Source organism: Pseudophryne corroboree, chromosome 4 (genome assembly GCF_028390025.1).
Source record: "Pseudophryne corroboree isolate aPseCor3 chromosome 4, aPseCor3.hap2, whole genome shotgun sequence".
Classification (NCBI taxonomy): domain Eukaryota; kingdom Metazoa; phylum Chordata; class Amphibia; order Anura; family Myobatrachidae; genus Pseudophryne; species Pseudophryne corroboree.
The window spans coordinates 842,293,607-842,314,308 of NC_086447.1; the positions used below are offsets into that span (position 1 = coordinate 842,293,607).

The following is a 20,702-nucleotide window of genomic DNA, read 5'->3' on the forward strand; positions in this document are numbered from 1 at the left end:
TCACTAGGATCCAGAGGCCGGGGCTCCCCGCACACCCGCTGAAATCGCTCTCTTCATTGCGACAGTTCAGCGGCGAGTGCCTTACGGCAACATTAACCAGCACACTCCTGCCCTGTCTGTCATCTCCAGGTAGAGAGAAGGGGGGTGTCTCTATCTATATATACATACACATATATATATATATATATATATATATATATATATATATATGTGTATGTGTGTGTATACACACACACATTAAATCACACCGGCAGCAAGCCTTAGGGGGTATTTTAATACAACCTATTGATATATTTTGTAAAAGAAAACTCAGTCTCTTGTGCACAGTGTGACTCTTCTAAGTTATTCCACCTCTCCGCGCACCCACAGGTGCAGCCTTAGTGCATGGAAGCACCCCCCTATCAGCAGATGTTAAGGCCACATGCACCTCGCTGCGCCCAGGGAAGGCCCTCCAAGCCTCTGAGTTGGTGAGTAGGGATGGCAATTGACTATAGGATTGATGTTTAGTAACCACTGATGGTCTGAATCTTATGGGGAACATTAGACGTGTAGACAGGACCGTCTTTTCAATTGGGCTTAATGGCTAGTTGCCCAAGGACCCCAGGGTTCTAAGGGCCCTGGACTGAGAGATGAGGGTCCTCTTTTTCAAGGGATGCCACATTTTTTGAAAATCGTCCCTGGGTTATCAGAGATATGCGACTTCATAGTAACAGTGCCCGTCCGAGCATGTTAATTGATCTTCCCAGCTGGTTATCTCCAGTTTTCTCTGACAGATGTATTAAGCCTGGATAAGTGCAAGGTGATAACGCACCAGCCAATCAGCTCCTGTCATTTTTCAAATCTGTAATGACTGGCTGGTGCGTTATCACCTTGCACTTATCACTTCTTTATCCCTTCTCCAGACTTAATATATCTGCCCCACTGAAACTGGGACTCTCCACTTTTGGTGGACACTAGCAGCTTGTCTTTACCATGCCCAAAACTTTCCAGCAGCCGGCCCCTGCTCCAGCTCCAAATGCTTGGAATATGGTTTTATATACTTGTTGGTGGATTGCTCCACCTCCTGAACCTGTATCACAAAGTCACCTGAAAGGTAGCAGTCCCTTGGTTTTTTATCCCATTGAAAACTAAGAAATCCACCCCCAGGAACTGGAGATATCTGCGTTCAAGCAAGCTGCCCTCCCCCGTCAAATGATGAATATTAAGCCTATTCCACTATCCATCCCTCCACCGTGTATTAAACACCCCCTACTACCCTGGAAGTCATGTAACAGGGCCCCTTGATTCAGCCCAATGCCCCTCCTACAGTTTAGTGTTCACCCTCCTGCCTCATCTCAGTAACCCGCCCCACGCCCCCCATCCATGCAGTAAAGGAGTAATTAGCAGAAGTGACTGCTCCAGGTCTTGCATGCGGATTGGAAGTTAGAACATATCCCCCACCCCTAACGCTTTGCCCAGGGGCCTACACTGCTGTTAAGATTGCCCTGCGTGGAGGTCTGACGTCAGCCAGGTGTGCACATGAGGTTATTGAGAGGCCATCAATGGTTTCCAATCAATGGTCAAACACATCGATCATTGATGATTCACCTGTCGATGGCCATTTCTACCACTAAGTGTAGCATACAGAAGCATAGTGCGCGTCTAAAATGAGTTTCACAGCGCTGATTGCAGTATCATTCTGTGGGATTACTAACAAGACTGCTGTGTGCAGGAACAGATCTCACTAAAGGACTATCCGGTCATATTTTCTGCTAAATGCCAAAATCTTAAGGTGTGCACACACGGCGAGATAAATCCTTTCGATTTCTCTAACGTCCTAGTGGATGCTGGGACTCCGTCAGGACCATGGGGAATAGCGGGCTCCGCAGGAGACAGGGCACATCTAAAAAAGCTTTTAGGTCACATGGTGCGTACTGGCTCCTCCCCCTATGACCCTCCTCCAAGCCTCAGTTAGGTTTTTGTGCCCGTCCGAGAGGGTGCAATCTAGGTGGCTCTCCTAAAGAGCTGTTTAGAAAAGTTTTTTTTTAGGTTTCAATCTCAGTGATTCCTGCTGGCAACAGGATCACTGCATCGAGGGACTTAGGGGAGAGATTTCCAACTCACCTGCGTGCAGGATGGATTGGAGTCTTAGGCTACTGGACACTTAGCTCCAGAGGGAGTCGGAACACAGGTCAGCCTGGGGTTCGTCCCGGAGCCGCGCCGCCGATCCCCCTTACAGACGCTGAAGAGACGGCAGAACGGAGGTCCGGAAAGCAGGCGGCAGAAGACTCCTCAGTCTTCTTGAAGGTAGCGCACAGCACGGCAGCTGTGCGCCATTGTTGTCACACGGCTCACTGACTCAGTCACGGAGGGTGCAGGGCGCTGCTGGGGGCGCCCTGGGCAGCAATATAATTACCTTTAGTGGCAAAATAAATACATCACATATAGCCATTAAGGCTATATGTATGTATTTTAACCCAGGCCAGTTTCTTAAAAACCGGGGAAAAGCCCGCCGAAAAAGGGGCGGAGCTTATTCTCCTCAGCACTCAGCGCCATTTTCCTGCTCAGCTCCGCTGGTGAGGAAGGCTCCCAGGTCTCTCCCCTGCACTGCACTACAGAAACAGGGTAACAAAGAGAAGGGGGGCATAAATTGGCGATATTTATATATTAAGAGCGCATATATAGTAAACAACACCTTCTAGGGTTGTTTATATACATTTATAGCGCTTTTGGTGTGTGCTGGCAAACTCTCCCTCTGTCTCCCCAAAGGGCTAGGGGGTCCTGTCTTCGATTAGAGCATTCCCTGTGTGGCTGCTGTGTGTCGGTACGTGTGTGTCGACATGTATGAGGACGATGTTGGTGTGGAGGCAGAGCAATTGCCGATGATGGTAATGTCACCCCCTAGGGAGTCGACACCGGAATGGATGGCTTTAGTTATGGAATTACGTGATAATGTCAGCACATTACAAAAGTCAGTTGACGAAATAAGACGCCCGGCTAACCAGTTAGTACCGGTTCAGGCGTCTCAGACACCGTCAGGGGCTGTAAAACGTCCTTTACCTCAGTCAGTCGACACGGGTACCGACACAGATGAATCTAGTGTCGACGGTGAAGAAACAAACGTATTTTCCAATAGGGCCACACGTTATATGATCACGGCAATGAAGGAGGCTTTGCAGATCTCTGATACTGCTGGTACCTCAAAAAGGGGTATTATGTGGGGGGTGAAAAAACTACCTGTATTTTTTCCAGAATCAGAGGAATTGAATGACGTGTGTGATGAAGCGTGGGTTAACCCCGATAGAAAACTGCTAATTTCCAAGAAGTTATTGGCATTATACCCTTTCCCACCAGAGGTTAGGGCGCGCTGGGAAACACCCCCTAGGGTGGATAAGGCGCTCACACGTTTATCAAAGCAAGTGGCGTTGCCGTCTCCTGATACGGCCGCCCTCAAGGATCCAGCAGATAGGAGGCTGGAAACTACACTGAAGAGTATATACACACATACTGGTGTTATACTGCGACCGGCAATAGCCTCAGCCTGGATGTGCAGTGCTGGGGTAGTGTGGTTGGATTCTCTGACTGAAAATATTGATACCCTGGATAGGGACAGTATTTTATTGACTCTAGAGCAATTAAAGGATGCTTTCCTTTATATGCGAGATGCTCAGAGGGATGTTTGTACTCTAGCATCAAGAGTAAGCGCGATGTCCATATCTGCCAGAAGTTTATGGACGCGACAGTGGTCAGGTGATGCGGATTCCAAGAGGCATATGGAAGTATTGCCATATAAAGGAGAGGAATTGTTTGGGGTCGGTCTTTCGGACCTGGTGGCCACGGCAACTGCCGGCAAATCCACTTTTTTACCTCAGACCCCCTCCCAACAGAAAAAGACACCGTCTTTTCAGCCGCAGTCCTTTCGCTCCTATAAAAAGCGACCAAAAGGACAGTCTTATCTGCCGCGAGGCAGAGGAAAGGGTAAGAAAGGGCAGCAAGCAGCCCCTGCCCAGGAACAGAAGCCCGCCCCGGCTTCTACAAAGCCATCAGCATGACGCTGGGGCTTTACAAGCGGACTCAGGAACGGTGGGGGGTCGACTCAAGATTTTCAGCAATCAATGGGTTCACTCACAAGTGGACCCGTGGGTCCTGCAGATAGTATCTCAGGGTTACATGCTGGAGTTCGAAAGGTCTCCCCCTCGCCGGTTCCTAAAGTCTGCTTTACCAACGTCTCCCTCAGAAAGGACGTCGGTTTTGGAAGCCATTCACAAGCTGTATTCTCAGCAGGTGATAGTCAAGGTACCCCTCCTACAACAGGGAAAGGGGTATTATTCCACACTATTTGTGGTACCGAAACCGGACGGTTCGGTAAGGCCTATTCTAAATCTGAAATCCTTGAACCTGTACATAAAGAAATTCAAGTTCAAGATGGAGTCACTCAGAGCAGTGATAGCGAATCTGGAAGAAGGAGACTTCATGGTGTCCTTGGACATAAAAGATGCTTATCTACATGTCCCGATTTACCCCTCACACCAAGGGTATCTCAGGTTCGTGATACAAGACTGTCATTATCAGTTTCAAACGCTGCCGTTTGGGTTGTCCACGGCCCCTCGGGTCTTTACCAAGGTAATGACCGAAATGATGGTTCTTCTACGAAGAAAAGGCGTATTAATTACCCCTTACTTGGACGATCTCCTGATAAGGGCAAAGTCCAGAGAACAGCTGGAAGTCGGTGTAGCGCTAACACAAGTAGTGCTTCAGCAACACGGGTGGATTCTAAATCTTCCAAAATCTCAATTGACCCCGACAACACATCTGCTGTTCCTGGGCATGATTCTGGACACGGTTCAGAAAAAGGTATTTCTCCCGGAAGAGAAAGCAAGGGAGTTATCCGAACTTGTCAAGAACCTCCTAAAACCAGGAACTGTGTCAGTACATCAATGCACAAGAGTCCTGGGAAAGATGGTGGCTTCGTACGAAGCGATTCCATTCGGCAGATTCCATGCACGAACATTTCAGTGGGATCTGCTGGACAAATGGTCCGGATCGCATCTGCACATGCATCAGCGGATAACACTGTCACCGAGAACAAGGTTGTCTCTCCTGTGGTGGTTGCAGACTGCCCATCTGTTAGTGGGCCGCAGATTCGGCATACAGGACTGGGTCCTGGTGACTACGGATGCCAGCCTACGAGGTTGGGGAGCAGTCACAAAGGGAAGAAACTTCCAGGGCGTGTGGTCAAACCTGGAGACGTCTCTTCACATAAATATACTGGAGCTAAGAGCGATCTACAATGCTCTAAGCCTGGCAAAATCGCTGCTTCAGGGTCAGCCGGTGTTGATCCAGTCCGACAACATCACGGCAGTCGCCCACGTAAACCGACAAGGCGGCACGAGAAGCAGGAGTGCAATGGCAGAAGCTGCAAGGATTCTGCGCTGGGCGGAGAATCATGTCGTAGCACTGTCAGCAGTGTTCATCCCGGGAGTGGACAACTGGGAAGCAGATTTCCTCAGCAGACACGACCTTCACCCGGGAGAGTGGGGACTTCATCCAGAAGTTTTCCACATGATTGTGAACCGTTGGGAAAAACCAAAGGTGGACATGATGGCGTCTCGCCTCAACAAAAAATTGGACAGGTATTGCGCCAGGTCAAGAGACCCTCAGGCAATAGCTGTGGACGCTCTGGTAACACCGTGGGTGTACCAGTCAGTGTATGTGTTCCCTCCTCTGCCTCTCATACCAAAGGTACTGAGAATTATACGGAAAAGAGGAGTAAGAACAATACTGGTAGCTCCGGACTGGCCAAGAAGAACTTGGTATCCGGAACTTCAAGAGATGCTCACGGAGGATCCGTGGCCTCTACCTCTAAGAAGGGATCTGCTTCAGCAGGGACCTTGTATGTTCCAAGACTTACCGCGGCTGCGTTTGACGGCATGGCGGTTGAACGCCGGATTCTAAAAGAGAAGGGCATTCCTGAGGAAGTTATTCCTACTTTAATTAAAGCCAGGAAAGAAGTGACCGCACAACATTATCACCGCATTTGGAGAAAATATGTTGCGTGGTGTGAGGCCAAGAAGGCTCCAACGGAAGAATTTCAATTGGGTCGATTCTTACATTTCCTGCAAGCAGGATTGTCTATGGGCCTCAAATTGGGGTCCATTAAAGTTCAAATTTCGGCCTTATCAATTTTCTTCCAGAAGGAATTGGCGTCAGTGCCTGAAGTACAAACTTTTGTCAAAGGTGTACTACATATACAACCCCCAATAGTGCCTCCAGTGGCACCGTGGGATTTGAACGTGGTTCTAAATTTTCTCAAATCTCATTGGTTTGAGCCTTTAAAATCGGTAGATTTAAAATACCTTACATGGAAGGTAACCATGCTGTTGGCCCTGGCTTCAGCCAGGAGAGTTTCGGAGTTGGCAGCTTTGTCATACAAAAGCCCATATCTGATATTCCATTCCTCAATTTCTCCCTAAGGTGGTTTCGGCATTTCACTTGAACCAGCCTATTGTGGTGCCTGCGGCTACTAGCGACTTGGAGGACTCCAAGTTACTGGACGTTGTCAGAGCATTAAAAATATATATTTCAAGGACAGCTGGAGTCAGAAAATCTGACTCGTTGTTTACATTGTATGCACCCAACAAGTTGGGTGCTCCTGCGTCTAAACAGACGATTGCACGTTGGATATGTAGTACAATCCAACTTGCACATTCTGTGGCAGGCCTGCCACAGCCTAAATCTGTAAAGGCCCATTCCACAAGGAAAGTGGGCTCATCCTGGGCGGCTGCCCGAGGAGTCTCGGCATTACAACTTTGCCGAGCAGCTACGTGGTCAGGGGAGAACACGTTTGTAAAATTTTACAAATTTGATACTCTGGCTAAAGAGGACCTGGAGTTCTCTCATTCGGTGCTGCAGAGTCATCCGCACTCTCCCGCCCGTTTGGGAGCTTTGGTATAATCCCCATGGTCCTGACGGAGTCCCAGCATCCACTAGGACGTTAGAGAAAATAAGAATTTACTTACCGATAATTCTATTTCTCATAGTCCGTAGTGGATGCTGGGCGCCCATCCCAAGTGCGGATTGTCTGCAATGCTTGTACATAGTTATTGTTACAAAAATCGGGTTATTACTGTTGTTGTGAGCCATCTGTTCAGAGGCTACTTCGTTTGTGTTATCATACTGTTAACTGGGTTCAGATCACAAGTTGTACGGTGTGATTGGTGTGGCTGGTATGAGTCTTACCCGGGATTCAAGATCCTTCCTTATTGTGTACGCTCGTCCGGGCACAGTACCTAACTGAGGCTTGGAGGAGGGTCATAGGGGGAGGAGCCAGTACGCACCATGTGACCTAAAAGCTTTTTTAGATGTGCCCTGTCTCCTGCGGAGCCCGCTATTCCCCATGGTCCTGACGGAGTCCCAGCATCCACTACGGACTATGAGAAATAGAATTATCGGTAAGTAAATTCTTATTTTTGACTATATAGTCAAAATCAGAAGGGAAGTTAGTGCAAGTCGGAAGGTGTTATGCCGCTTGCGATACCGAACCCGATGTGCAGTCCCGGTATCGCAAGCCTAGACAGACTGTGCAGGCAAGTCAATCTTGACTATCTAGTGTACTATCTAGTACAAAGTATAGTCAAAATTGTCACTTAGTCAAAATCAAAAGTACAGATAGTCAAAATCTGTGCTATCTGGGCGAGTTCAAGGGAAATCGCATAGTCAAAATAAGGCAAAGCAAGGATCTCACCGTGTGTATGCACCTTAACATATATATCTAGCTGTAGTATGGATTATACTATGAAGGAGCTGTATTAAGCTTCAGAGAGAGAGAGAGATAAAGTGGAAAGAGATAAAGTACCAGCCAATCCGCTCCTTTGAAAAATGGCAGGAGTTGGTTGGTTGGTACTTTGGGGTCTATTCGTGAAGCAGTGAAAAGAGTGGAGAAAGTACCAGTGGAGAAGTTGCCCATGGCAACCAATAAGCTTTGAAGGAAGCCTTTATCAAGTTCTTTCTATAAAATGTAAGGGAGATGCTGATTGGTTGCCACGGGCAAGTTCTCCACTAGTCTGTTTCTCCACTCTTTTCACTACTTCACGAATAGAGCCCTTTATCTCTCTCCACTTTATCACTTTTCAAGGCTTAGTACATCTGGCCCTCTGACTGGCAAATGACCAGTGTCAGAAACCGGTAGCATCATTAATGGCATGCTTGGAACTGCGGCTGTAGAGGACTTTCTGATGGGTCATATTCATTTTCCAACTGTGACAACAAGCTCAAGTGACTCCGGGCGTGATCTGGTTAGATAGTCAGGTTCAGCACTATGTGGTTATAGCTTGATATATTAACTTGCAGCTTGCTTTTACTGGTCTTTCAATATCAAATCTATAGAAAGTGAGGACATATACAATAAAATAATACATTATTAGTTTGCTGGTTAGGATACATGACAACGTCATAATGACCTAAATATTGTCTCACTATCCTAAAGTTGAAGACAGAAGTGGCACTGAGAGGAAAGATGAGGTTTGAGGTGTAAAACGAGATTTATGGTAAGAACTTACCTTTGTTAAATCTCTTTCTGCGAGGTACACTGGGCTCCACAAGGATAGACATTGGGGTGTAGAGTAGGATCTTGATCCGAGGCACCAACAGGCTCAAAGCTTTGACTGTTCCCAGAATGCACAGTGCCGCCTCCTCTATAACCCCGCCTCCCTGCACAGGAGCTCAGTTTTTAGTTAACCAGCCCAATGCAGTAGCAGGAAAAGAGACGACAACGGTTAGTAGCCACATACACCACACTCTCACGAGAGGAGAAGTGTCAGCGGCTAATGCCATACCAACCCAAAGAAGCTAAGTGCGTCAGGGTGGGCGCCTTGTGGAGCCCAGTGTACCTCGCAGAAAGAGATTTAACAAAAGTAAGTTCTTACCATAAATCTCATTTTCTGCTGCGGGGTACACTGGGCTCCACAAGTCTGGACAATGGGGATGTCCTAAAGCAGTTCCTTATGGGAGGGGACGCACTGTAGCGGGCACAAGAACCCGGCGTCCAAAGGAAGCATCCTGGGAAGCGGCAGTATCGAAGGCAGAGAACATTATGAACGTGTTCACTGAGGACCACGTAGCCGCCTTGCACAATTGTTCAAGGGTCGCACCACGGCGGGCCGCCCAAGAAGGTCCAACAGACCGAGTACAATGGGCCGTAATGTGAGCAGGAGCCGACCAACCAGCCCTCACATAAGCATGTGCAATCCCCATTCTAATCCATCTGGCCAAAGTCTGCTTGTGAGCAGGCCAGCCCCGTTTGTGAAATCCGAACAGTACAAAGAGAGAATCAGATTTCCTAATGGAAGCAGTTCTCTTCACATAGATACGGAGAGCCCATACCACATCCAAAGACCGCTCTTTGGGAGACAGATCAGGAGAAACAAGTGCCGGAACTATAATCTCCTGGTAAAGGTGTAACGAGGAAACCACCTTAGGTAAATATCCGGGACGAGTCCTCAGAACCGCCCGGTCACAGTGAAATATCAGATATGGGGAACTACAGGACAAGGCTCCCAAATCCGACACTCTTCTAGCTGAAGCAATAGCCAGCAGAAACACCACCTTACGGGAAAGCCACTTAAGATCAGCTGAACCAAGAGGTTCAAATGGAGACTCTTATAACGCCTCCAAAACCACCGACAAGTCCCAAGGAGCCACAGGCGGGACATACGGAGGTTGGATACGCAACACACCCTGAGTAAAGGTATGCACATCAGGTAAGGTCGCAATTTTTCTCTGAAACCACACGACAAGGCAGATATTTGAACCTTGAGGGAGGCCAGACGCAGGCCTAAGTCCAGGCCCTGCTGAAGAAAAGCCAACAACTTGGCTATACTAAACTTGGAAGCGTCATAATCGTTAGATGCGCACTAAACAAAGTAAGAATGCCAGACCCTATAGTAAATCCGAGCAGAAGCCGGTTTCAGGGCCCGCAACATAGTTTGAATGACCGCCTCAGAAAACCCTTTAGCCCTTAAGACGGAAGCTTCAAGAGCCACGCCGTCAAAGACAGCCAGGCTAGGTCCTGGTAGACACAGGGGCCCTGAATGAGGAGGTCTGGGCGTTGTGGAAGTAGAATTGGACGCTCTGACGATAGGCCTTGCAGGTCTGAGAACCAGTGCCGTCTGGGCCACGCTGGAGCTATGAGAAGCAGAAATCCTTTTTCTTGCTTGAACTTCCGAATTACCCTGGGCAGGAGTGACACCGGAAGGAACATGTACGGCAGCCGAAACCTCCACGGCACCGCCAGCGCATCCACGAATGCTGCTTGAGGATCCCTTGTCCTTGCTCCGAAGACCGGAACCTTGTGATTGTGTCAAGACGCCATCAGATCTACATCTGGAAGACCCCACTTTTCCACTAGGAGTTGAAACACTTCTGGATGGAGGCCCCACTCGCCGGCATGTACGTCCTGACGACAGAGAAAGTCCGCTTCTCAATTCAGGACTCCCGGAATGAAGATTGCCGATATGGCCGGTAGATGGCGTTCCGCCCAATGTAGAATCCGTGAGACTTCCTTCATTGCCAGACGGCTTCGAGTGCCCGACTGCACTTGAACAGGATGGTTCTGAATTAAATACTGGGCAAGGTTCAATGCATCTGAATTAAATACTGGGCAAGGTTCAATGCATTGAAGACCGCCCGCAATTCCAGAATGTTGATCGAGAGGAGAGACTCCTCTTTGTCCCACCGACCCTGAAGGGAGTGTTGCTCCAGCACCGCGCCCCAACCTCTTAGACTGGCATCTGTCAACAGGACCCAGTTGGATATCCAGAAGGGACGGCCCTGCACAATTGTTGGTCCTGGAGCCACCAGAGCAGCGACAGACGGACCTGTGGAGTCAATGAGATCATTTGAGACCTGATCCGGTGAGGCAGGCCGTCCCACTTGGCTAGAATCAGCCTCTGGAGGGGGCGAGAATGGAATTTAGCATACTCCACCATGTCGAATGCTGATACCATGAGGCCCAGCACCTGCATCGCCGAATGTATCGACACTTGCGGAGGAGAAAGGAAGCAACAAATCCTGTCCTGAAGCTTCAGGACTTTCTCCTGACACAAGAACAACCTCTGGTTGCGAGTGTCCAATAGCGCTCCCAGATGCACCATGCTCTGAGCAGGGATCAGGGAGGATTTCTTCCAGTTGATGAGCCACCCGTGGGCTTGTAGAAACCGGACCGTCATATCTAGATGACGTAGGAGAAGTTCTGGGGAATTTGCCAGGATTAACAAGCCGTCCAGATACGGCAGTATCCTGACCCCTTGACGGCGGAGTACCACCGTCATCACCGCCATGACTTTGGTGAAGACTCGCGGAGCCGTTGTTAAACCAAAAGGTAACGCCCGAAACTGGTAATGGAGGTTGCCAATAGCAAACCTCAGGTATTGCTGATGTGACGCTGCTATAGGAATATGAAGGTAAGCATCCTGTATGTCCAGGGAGACCATGTAGTCCCCAGGTTCCAAGGCCAGAACTATAGAGCGAAGGGTTTCCATACGGAACTTGGAAACCTGCACAAGAATGGGCCGGGAGGATCCATTCGGTTTCGGGACTAGAAACAGCGGAGAATAGTACCCCCGGCCGCTCTGCGCAAGAGGCACCTGTACTACGACTCCTTTATCCAGGAGGGTCTGTACCACCGAATGCAGAGTGTTTGCCTTTGTATGGTCCAACGGGACGGGACGTCTGTCTGGCAAAATCGATGAGGGGGTCGGTTTTTGAAGGCTATGGCGTAACCTTGAGTGACGACTTCCCGTACCCAGGCATCTGAAGTGGTCTTCAACCATTCCTGGGTATACCCTAGAAGCCGGCCACCCATGCTGGGATCCCCCAGGGGGAGGCCCACCCCGTCATGCTGCAGGCTTATCGGCCTTGGAAGCTGGCTGACAGACCGCCCAGGCTCTTTTGGGCTTTGGCTTACCGGGTTTGGCAGTGCGGGCCTGCTTGTTGTACGCCTGACCTTTTGCTTTACCTGAAGGACAAAAGGGGCGAAAGGAAGTACCTTTTGCCTTCGACACAGAAGGAGCGGTACTTGGCAGACAGGCAGTTTTGGCAGTAGCCAAGTCAGCCACTATCTTATTTAAGTCCTCCCCAAACAGAATATCTCCCTTGAAAGGGAGGACCTCCAGGGTTTTTCTAGAGTCCAGATCCACAGACCAGGATCTCAGCCACAATATCCGGCGAGCCAGGACTGACGTAGTAGAGGCCTTGGCTGCTAGGATACCGGCATCAGAAGCCGCCTCTTTAATATAGCGAGAAGCTGTGACAATATATGTCAAGCATTGTCTAGCATGGTCAGAAGAGATTTCAGCTTCTAACTCCAAGGCCCATGCTTCAATAGCCTCTGCAGCCCATGTTGCTGCAATAGTGGGCCTTTGTGCAGCACCCGTGAGGGTGTAAATTGCTTTCAGACAACCCTCCACACGTTTATCCGTAGGCTCCTTTAGAGACGTGACGGTAGTGACAGGTAGAGCTGAGGAAACCACCATCCTAGCCACATGTGAGTCTACTGGAGGAGGCGTTTCCCAATTCTTAGACAGCTCTGGTGCGAGGGGATAGCGAGCCAGCATCTTCTTTTACCCGGGTTTTCCCAGGGATCCTGACGTATATCCACTAGGTGGTCAGAGTGAGGTAAAACTTGTTTAACCACCTTCTGACGCTTGAACCTATCTGGTTTCTTAGGAGGGACGAATGGCTCGGGATCATCCGTAATCTGTAGAATTAACTTAATAGCCTCCAAAAGATCAGGAACATCCACATGTGAACTACCCTCCCCATCAGCCGTATCTGAGTCAGAACCTGTGGGGTCAGTGTACGTGCCGTCTTCATCAGACGAGGTGTCAGTGACAGCAGTGGATTGTGAGGAGACAAGCGCTCGCTTAGAGGACCCCTTGGACTTAGGCGAGCGATGGTCAGACTTTTTAGTAGTCAGGTACTGGTTCAACTTCTTATGGTTGTACCGGCATAGGGGGTCCCATAGGGGGTGTTAGTTTATTAACTAGCGTATGTAGAAGCGTGGAAAAAGCGGCCCACGGTGGGTCATTATGTATCTCCGTTGCCACAGTCCCACTGGGGGGCAAGGAGCCCCCAGAACCAGAGCCCACAGCTGCTATATTCTCCTCATAGGGATCTGTGGCTTCAGCAACACCGGCAGTGTGTTCAGCCCCAGAACCGTTACCCTCAGAAGCAGATATGATATAACTTGCAGTATCAGGTAACACAGTACAATTGGCAGCAGCACAATACCTCTTACCCAAACCCCTGCGCAGTGTAGTCAGCACTAGCAGAGATAAAGGAGAGATATGGTGACTAAAATCACAGAGAAAAATACGTATTAAAGTATATCTTTGTGAAAATCCTATATCAATATAAAACCTGACGCACCAAGCCCCCTCAGGTTATAGAATATAGGGATAGCAAGTTGAGTGAAAGACACGAAATGGACACCACTCAGCTATCAAATGCACACACAAATAGTCACAGTTTGTACAATGCAGAGGTTATTACTAACAATAATGCTGCACTGGACTAGCTTATATATATAGCTATATAGTCAATAGATATAACACTACACAGTAAAGGTGTGTACACACGGTGAGATCTTTTCTTCCGATTCTGACTATATAGTCAGAATCGGAAGAAAAGATAGTGCAGATCGCAAGGTGACAGTCACCTTGCGATCCCGATCCGATGCGCGGCCCCGCGCGGTCGGCATCGACAGAAAAAATAGACTGTGTAGACAAGTCAATCTTGACTATCTCTATAGAAGAGATAGTCAAGATTGACACTTAGCCAGTATCGCAAGCACACAATGCGATTTTGGCTAAGTGCCGACCCGGCCCCCCGTCGCACAGTGAGAATCGGTTAAGTCCGAATCTCACCGTGTGTACAGTACACACCCTAAGAACTGGATGTATATCACAGGGTAATTGTACTAGAAACCCTGACTAAATGCACTCTTTCTTAACTATCACTGTCTAAAAAAAGGCAGGTAGAATACTTAACTGTCATGTAAAGTCACAGCACTGACAACCAGGCGGCTTTACACAGGAGGATTTGCCCAAGCAGTCCCACGAACAGTGAAGCTGAGAGATAATGGCGCCCAGACACTGACAGGGAGTGAGGGAGAGACAGATATGCAGCTCCAGGGCGGGAACATTCGCGGGAAATGGCGCCCTGGGGCTGGGGGAGGGGCTTCAGGTCTAAGTCTTATCCCCCTGCTGGCAAAACCACCGGGTACTGTGGGCTACTGAAATTGTTTAGAGAGAAAACCTGACCTGCACCCATGCCCTGGTGATCTAGTGGGATCGCCTGTACTGCCACAGTGTCCACCGCCAGCGCGCGCGGCCCGCCTCCCACTGACCGCGCCGGATCGCGATAAAGACCGGGTCCCGCAAGCGGGTCCCACTTACCACCTCCCGAAGCGCGGCCACGCGATCCCGGAGAGCCCCTGTCGTGTGTGCCTGACGTGAAGAAAACCGGAGCCTCCTGCTGTAGTTACCCGGCAACCAGGGCTCGGGAATGTACAGTGCCGCTGGGGAGAGCTGGAGCTGCAGCAGTGAATGTCTTCTGACATTTACCACCGCTGCTGCCCTTGAAGTCTTCACTTTTTTCTTCAAAAAAAAGCTCTTCTTAGGGCTGCCTGGAGCAGCCCTTCTGTCATGTGCCTGCTTACTGCAGCACCAACTACAAAACTGAGCTCCTGTGCAGGGAGGTGGGGTTATAGAGGAGGCGGCGCTGTGCATTCTGGGAACAGTCAAAGCTTTGAGCCTGTTGGTGCCTCGGATCAAGATCCTACTCTACACCCCAATGTCTATCCTTGTGGAGCCCAGTGTACCCCGCAGCAGAAATATGGATACTAGCTGTTGGTATCCCCCAAGTTCTGTACTTGGCCCTCTTCTTTTCTCCCTGTATACTTCCTCCATCAGTGAGCCCATTAGGTCTTTCACCTTCCATTTCAGTCTCTGTGCTGATAATGCTAAGCTCTACCTCTCCTCACCTGATCTCTCATGTCTCTAACTGTCTTCGTGCTATTTTCTCCTGGATGTCTGAGCTTTTTATGTCTGACCAAGCTCATTTTATTTCTACATTCCAGAGTCCCCTCATCTCCTCCCACCTTCTCACCATCGGTTGACAACATAACACTCTCCTCGGTCACACAAGTCTGCTTCCTAAAGTTATCCTCAGCTTATCCCTCTCTTTCACTCCCCACATTCATGCCTCTTCCACCTTTGTACCATTGCCGGGACAAGACTCTCTCACCCTGCATGCCCTCATCTACTCATTAATCTCCTCGTAACTGGGCTCCTGCAACCTACTTCTGTCTCTTTCCATACCATCCTTAACGCTGATGCATGGATATTTTTTGTCTCCACCCACTGTGTTTCTGCCTCCCCTCTCTGCCAGGTCCTACACTGGTTCCCCTTCCCCTACGGAGTACACTCCAAATTCATCACAATAACCTATAAAGCCTTGACCCTATCCTTTCCCCCTGCACCTCTATGCCCTTCCACACTCCTGGCTTGCTGTGTCTCTTCTCAACAGATTACCTCTTCCTCCTCTTGGGTTTCACCCGTGCTGCCCCTGGACCTCACCAGTGGAAATTAAATCCCTCCCTATCAGTCTCTCCAAAGCTTCTAACAGGCTCTCAAAACCAATCTATCAGTCTACCAGCTTTCTTTGTGCTACGCCTTTTGTCCCCTGCACACTGACACTCCTCTTATCACTCACAGATTGTAAGCTTGAAGAGCAGGTCCCTCTTCCCTTGCGTACTCTTTCATTCTTTTACTATGCCACCATCTCCTCCTTGGTATTCTTTCAGCAATCGGTGGCTCTGAACCAGACGGCTTAGTGTGTATATATTTTTATTTTTTTCATTTGTATTCACTTTTGTCCTGCTATGATTGTTGTGTACTTTTGTATGCACTTTGTAAACAGCTGTTAATCCCTTGTGGTGATGATGTTAATAGTAAAAATTAAAAATGTGATCCTTGACTGAACATACTTTTATGGTTTTACTCTGCATCAGTTTCTTTTGGTTCCTTAATTTAAATCCATTTTTAATTTTATACCCATTAGTGAAAAGAAATGAAAAACAAACAAACAAACAAACAAACAAGACAATTGTGAAAAACCCCCAAAACAAAACGTGATATACAGACTACTGAAAACAATGGCAACTGTAAGACGATGACCGATTTTCACGTACGGATCCTAAAAACAAATATGTATATATACGGTATGTTTACTTTTGTTTCCACACAGAAGAAGTGAATGTTGTACTCCTGACGATAATGTGCTCCTTGCAAGTGTTTGTTTTCCAACACAGTAAAAGTGTTCATGGTATTTGCAACAAAAACAAGACATTTATTTTGGTCCCATTTTCTAAATGATATACTGAAGCAGATAACTTAACAAAATAAATTACAGAAAAACAGGCAAAAATGGAAATCTATTTTAAACAGGTGACCATTACCTATAGGACCTGAGACTACCCCCTCCCACCCTCTCCTCCCCGCTTTGCACCCAGTACATTTTTGTTCTGTTTCATGACTGTGAAGTTTCTATATATGATTCGCAAATGGTAAGTTCTTAGTACAAATTCTGACTTCATAAACTTACACTCATTATTGGGGCAGATTAAGGGAGGACAAGTGTCAAAGAACAGCTGCTAAAGCAGTACAGAGAGCACGTTAATCATAAAACTGGTGAGGCACTTATAGATAATGTACCATTTCACACTGTAAAGGGGGGTACTCACGGAGCGATATTCTAAGCAATCTGACTAGATTGCTTAGAATATCGGCATGATCGCTCCGTGTGTAGCCCCCTCGGCGATAGCGATGCGCGGCCCCGCACATCGCTATCGCTGCTGCTAGATTGGCCTGCATGCAGGCCAATCTAGCGGGTCGCTCACTTCACCCGCTGGGTGAAATGAGCGGCCCCCCCGTCTCCCCCCGCACGCTCAGCACAGATCGCGCTGTGCTGAGCGGCAGGAGAGATGTGTGCTGAGCGGTTCGCTCAGCACACATCTCTCCTGCATCGGCCCGTGGGTACTGGGCTTAAAGTAAAGGCCAGTACACACTAGGAGAGATGTGTGCTGAGCGATGTCACAGGACGCTCAGCACACATCTCTCCCCCCGCTCAGCACAGTGCACAGGCCAATCTAGCACCGGCTATAGCGCCGCGCATCACTATCGCTGGGGGGCATACACACAAGAGATCCGTGCTTAATTTCTAAGCAATCTAGTCAGATTGCTTAGATTTTAAGCACGGATCTCTCAGTGTGTACCCACCTTAACATATGCAGTAGGCAGAGCATTGTATAGAAGTACCATCTGTCCAAACACATAGGGCCTAATTCAAGGTTGATTGCAAAAGCATAAAATCTTCCTCTAATGGGCAAAACCATGTGCACTGCAGGTGGGGCAGATATAACATGTGCAGAGAGAGTTAGATTTGGGTGGGGTGTGTTCAAACTGAAATCTAAATTGCAGTATAAAAATAAAGCAGCCAGTATTTACCCTGCACAGAAACAAAATAACCCACCCAAATCTACAGTACCTCTCTCTGCACGTTATATCCGCCCCACCTGCAGCGCACATGGTTTTGCCCATTAGAGGAAGTTTTTGCTTTTGCAATCAACCTTGAATTAGGCCTATTGTCCGCAGAATACACACAAGGATGACAGGTTATGTAATCTTGTGCACAATGTATTAACACATACGCTTGACCCCCCCCCCCCCCCAAGAGTAGCAGAACAATGAATACATTACGGATATTTTACTTACAGACATATTAAGGAACATGACATTGCAGTTGATATTTCATTTCCAATCGAACATAGTGAAGAAACAACATATACAGTAAAATAATGCTACATAGTTTGGAGTTGATAAACTTTGGGACCTTTCTTTAACAGATAACCTTGGTCGTTCAGTGAGCCCACAAAACTTTCAAAGTCAGAAACCTGAAAATAAATAAATAAGTAGGATGTATCATACTGACATACACATCACATTGCTAATTTGTAATGTGGGGATGTACTGCTCCTTCCACTCGCTACACCTGTGCCCTCTAACCTACCAGCATCCCCCTGCTCCAATAACAATATGCCATATGCAGGCCTGCTCTCCCTAATGTAATCACAGATGTGGATGGGTCACTGCCTCCAACCAATCAGATCACTCCTCTCCTGCTGCTTTAAAAATCCTGAGGATCTAATTGGCTAAAGGTTATATGCCTACTTCCAAATTAAGGACATCTCAGACTAGCAGCAGATGAAGGGGTCAATCCAATTAGGTGCGAGTTGGGTCCTGTGAGCCGTTCTCAGGGGAACTCGCACTATGAATTACATTTGCAATCCCATTCCAAACTCCAATTGAATTTCTAGATGAAATTCACATATTTTTTGTCTGCGCCCCTTGAGCAGGTGGAAAGGTAAGGGCAATCTTTGTTTCAAGGTGAAAATGTCATGACACAGTGCAGAACCTCTGGTGCGCCCCTCCTAATGAGCAATCATGCACTTGAAGGGGTATGAATAGCATAATCTGGCCAATAAAGACATGTCAGTTTCCAGGTAAAAGCCCAGTAATGGGGTAATAGATGTGGGACCGTTACATGGAGGCGCTGTATTGATGGGAGAGGTGTTTTTGAACTTGCAGATGATTAAAAGCGTTTACTCCAACTTTTACAAAACTTGTATAAAAATAAAGAAAAACTATTATACTGACGTTTTTCTGTACTGCTATCAGTTGTCAACCATTAATAAAAACAATCATCCAATTGACACTTTTATAAGCCTCCAGTACTTCTTTATGGTCCTGCTATCTCAGATATCTTAGATGTCCAGTATGGATTCCTCAGTTTTTCATGCACTTCTCCACGGTCACATCTTGTAAAAAAGTCACGCAATCTCATTGAGAATACCGCAAATTGGTATTTCTAATTGGATCTCACATTTCCCAGATGCGTGCATTCATGCAAGTTTCATGAAGCATACTCTCTAATGCAAATTCGCACTTAGGGGGTCATTCCGAGTTGATCGCTCGCTAGCAGTTTTTAGCAGCCGTGCAAACGCATTGTCACCGCCCACCGGAGAGTGTATTTTCGCTTTGCAGAAGTGCGAACGCTTGTGCAGCAGAGCGCCTGCAAAATCTTTTTGTGCCAAACAAGACCAGCCCTGTAGTTACTCTTCGTGTGCATTGATTCTAACGACGGAGGGACGGCTTTTGACGTCACACACCCGCCCAGCCACACCTGCGTTTTTCTAAGCACTCCCTGAAAACGGTCAGTTGACACCCAGAAACGCCCACTTCATGTCAATCTTCCTGCGTTCGGCCGTGCGACTGGAATGTTTGTTACACTCTGTGCAGACCCACGATGCTCATTGTACCCGTATGACGCGCCTGTGCATTGCGGTGCATACACAGAAATGCCGATTTTTAGCCTGATCGCTGCGCTGCGAACAACGGCAGCTAGCTATCAACTCGGAATGACCCCTTTAATTGGATTGACCCAGAAGACTCAGTATCATAAAATGCTCAGACCTTGGTGAAACACACCTTAAAAATGAACTAAAATAAATGAAATAATATAAAGAAAATGATAATACCATATCGACAATAGGAAAGTATTCTTGTAGGTTAAGCTGGAATTTGTAGCAGCGTCCAATGATTTAGCATTATTTTATTTCCGGTCTACCTTGGTGGTGATCAATAGTTTTGCGTCTCATTTTGCATGAAAGCTCAGGTTTAGCCATTTCAATATGCAATACTGGGAAAATGATGGACACAAAGATCACCATTGTTGGACTGTACACACAAGGGGAAGATATATTGTACTACCTGAATGTGCACTTCCTTCGCAATCTGCCGAAGCTGTTGATACTCAAACAGGTTATTGTAGGTTCTTTCTGCAATTGTGTTGAGAGCAGAGACAAATTTTTTTGCTTGTGACCGATTGCTCATTCCTGAACCATGCTGAGATCTATTGAAATCCAGCTTCCCAAACTCATCAGAGTATGTTCCAAGCATGCTGGGGAGAATAATAAAACAACTGTAGGTATAGACTTCTCATTGAAAAAGAAGCATCATTTATTAATGGCTTTGTTACATAGGCTATGGTTAGAGCTTAAAGAATATAATAAATGGTCCGCTCACATGGGTGGATTTGACCTAAGTGTGGATTCAAAAGAAACATGTATATAAGATGATTGATCCTTAAAATCACTGATCACCGTAAAAGGAAAAAAAAGTTGGGGGATGAATGTAAAAGGGTCCGAGTTTCCCAAAGTCCAGGATTTCGTCTGAGAATGGCCGTATTTTCAAAGCGGCAATCACTTACAAGGCAAAACCAGGTTGGTTTTGCCTTGTAAATGATTGCTGCTTTAAAAATATGGCCATTCTCAGACCTCAGGCAACTCGGACCCTATTACATTTAGCCCTTGGACTTTTCCTACTTGCACATTGTAGTAAAGAATGTGCAAGTAGAAGGATATAGGATTCCCTTAAAGAGAATCCTGGATAGCTGTTATTCCACATAGAACTGATCTCTCTATTAAGGTGCCCATACACTAGTGCGATTTTGCCCGATTTCATCCGATTCCGACGTGTCGGGACGATAAATGGACAAATCGCATTACCTCCGATCCGATGCACGGTCCCGAGAGCATCGGATCGGAG

General features: G+C 47.6%; 1 protein-coding gene and 1 long non-coding RNA gene across 6 annotated transcripts in view; one reads left to right on the forward strand and one right to left on the reverse strand.

The window, feature by feature from the left end:
* MCM8 (minichromosome maintenance 8 homologous recombination repair factor) overlaps positions 1-20,702 on the reverse strand; it is a 182,585-nt gene that overhangs the window by 29,722 nt on the left and 132,161 nt on the right. For 4 of the 5 annotated variants that reach the window (XM_063918595.1, XM_063918592.1, XM_063918593.1 and 1 more), the window contains one exon: positions 19,866-20,055. In XM_063918595.1, the coding sequence (XP_063774665.1) occupies positions 19,866-20,055 (190 nt within the window). Of the gene's footprint in view, positions 1-16,365; positions 17,990-19,865; positions 20,056-20,702 lie in introns of those variants that run through there. The other variant, XM_063918596.1, reaches the window with a different exon arrangement.
* LOC134910499 (uncharacterized) lies at positions 40-16,381 on the forward strand. The gene is made up of 3 exons (XR_010176214.1): positions 40-129; positions 370-467; positions 16,099-16,381. It is a non-coding gene; the product is annotated as an uncharacterized LOC134910499 (long non-coding RNA).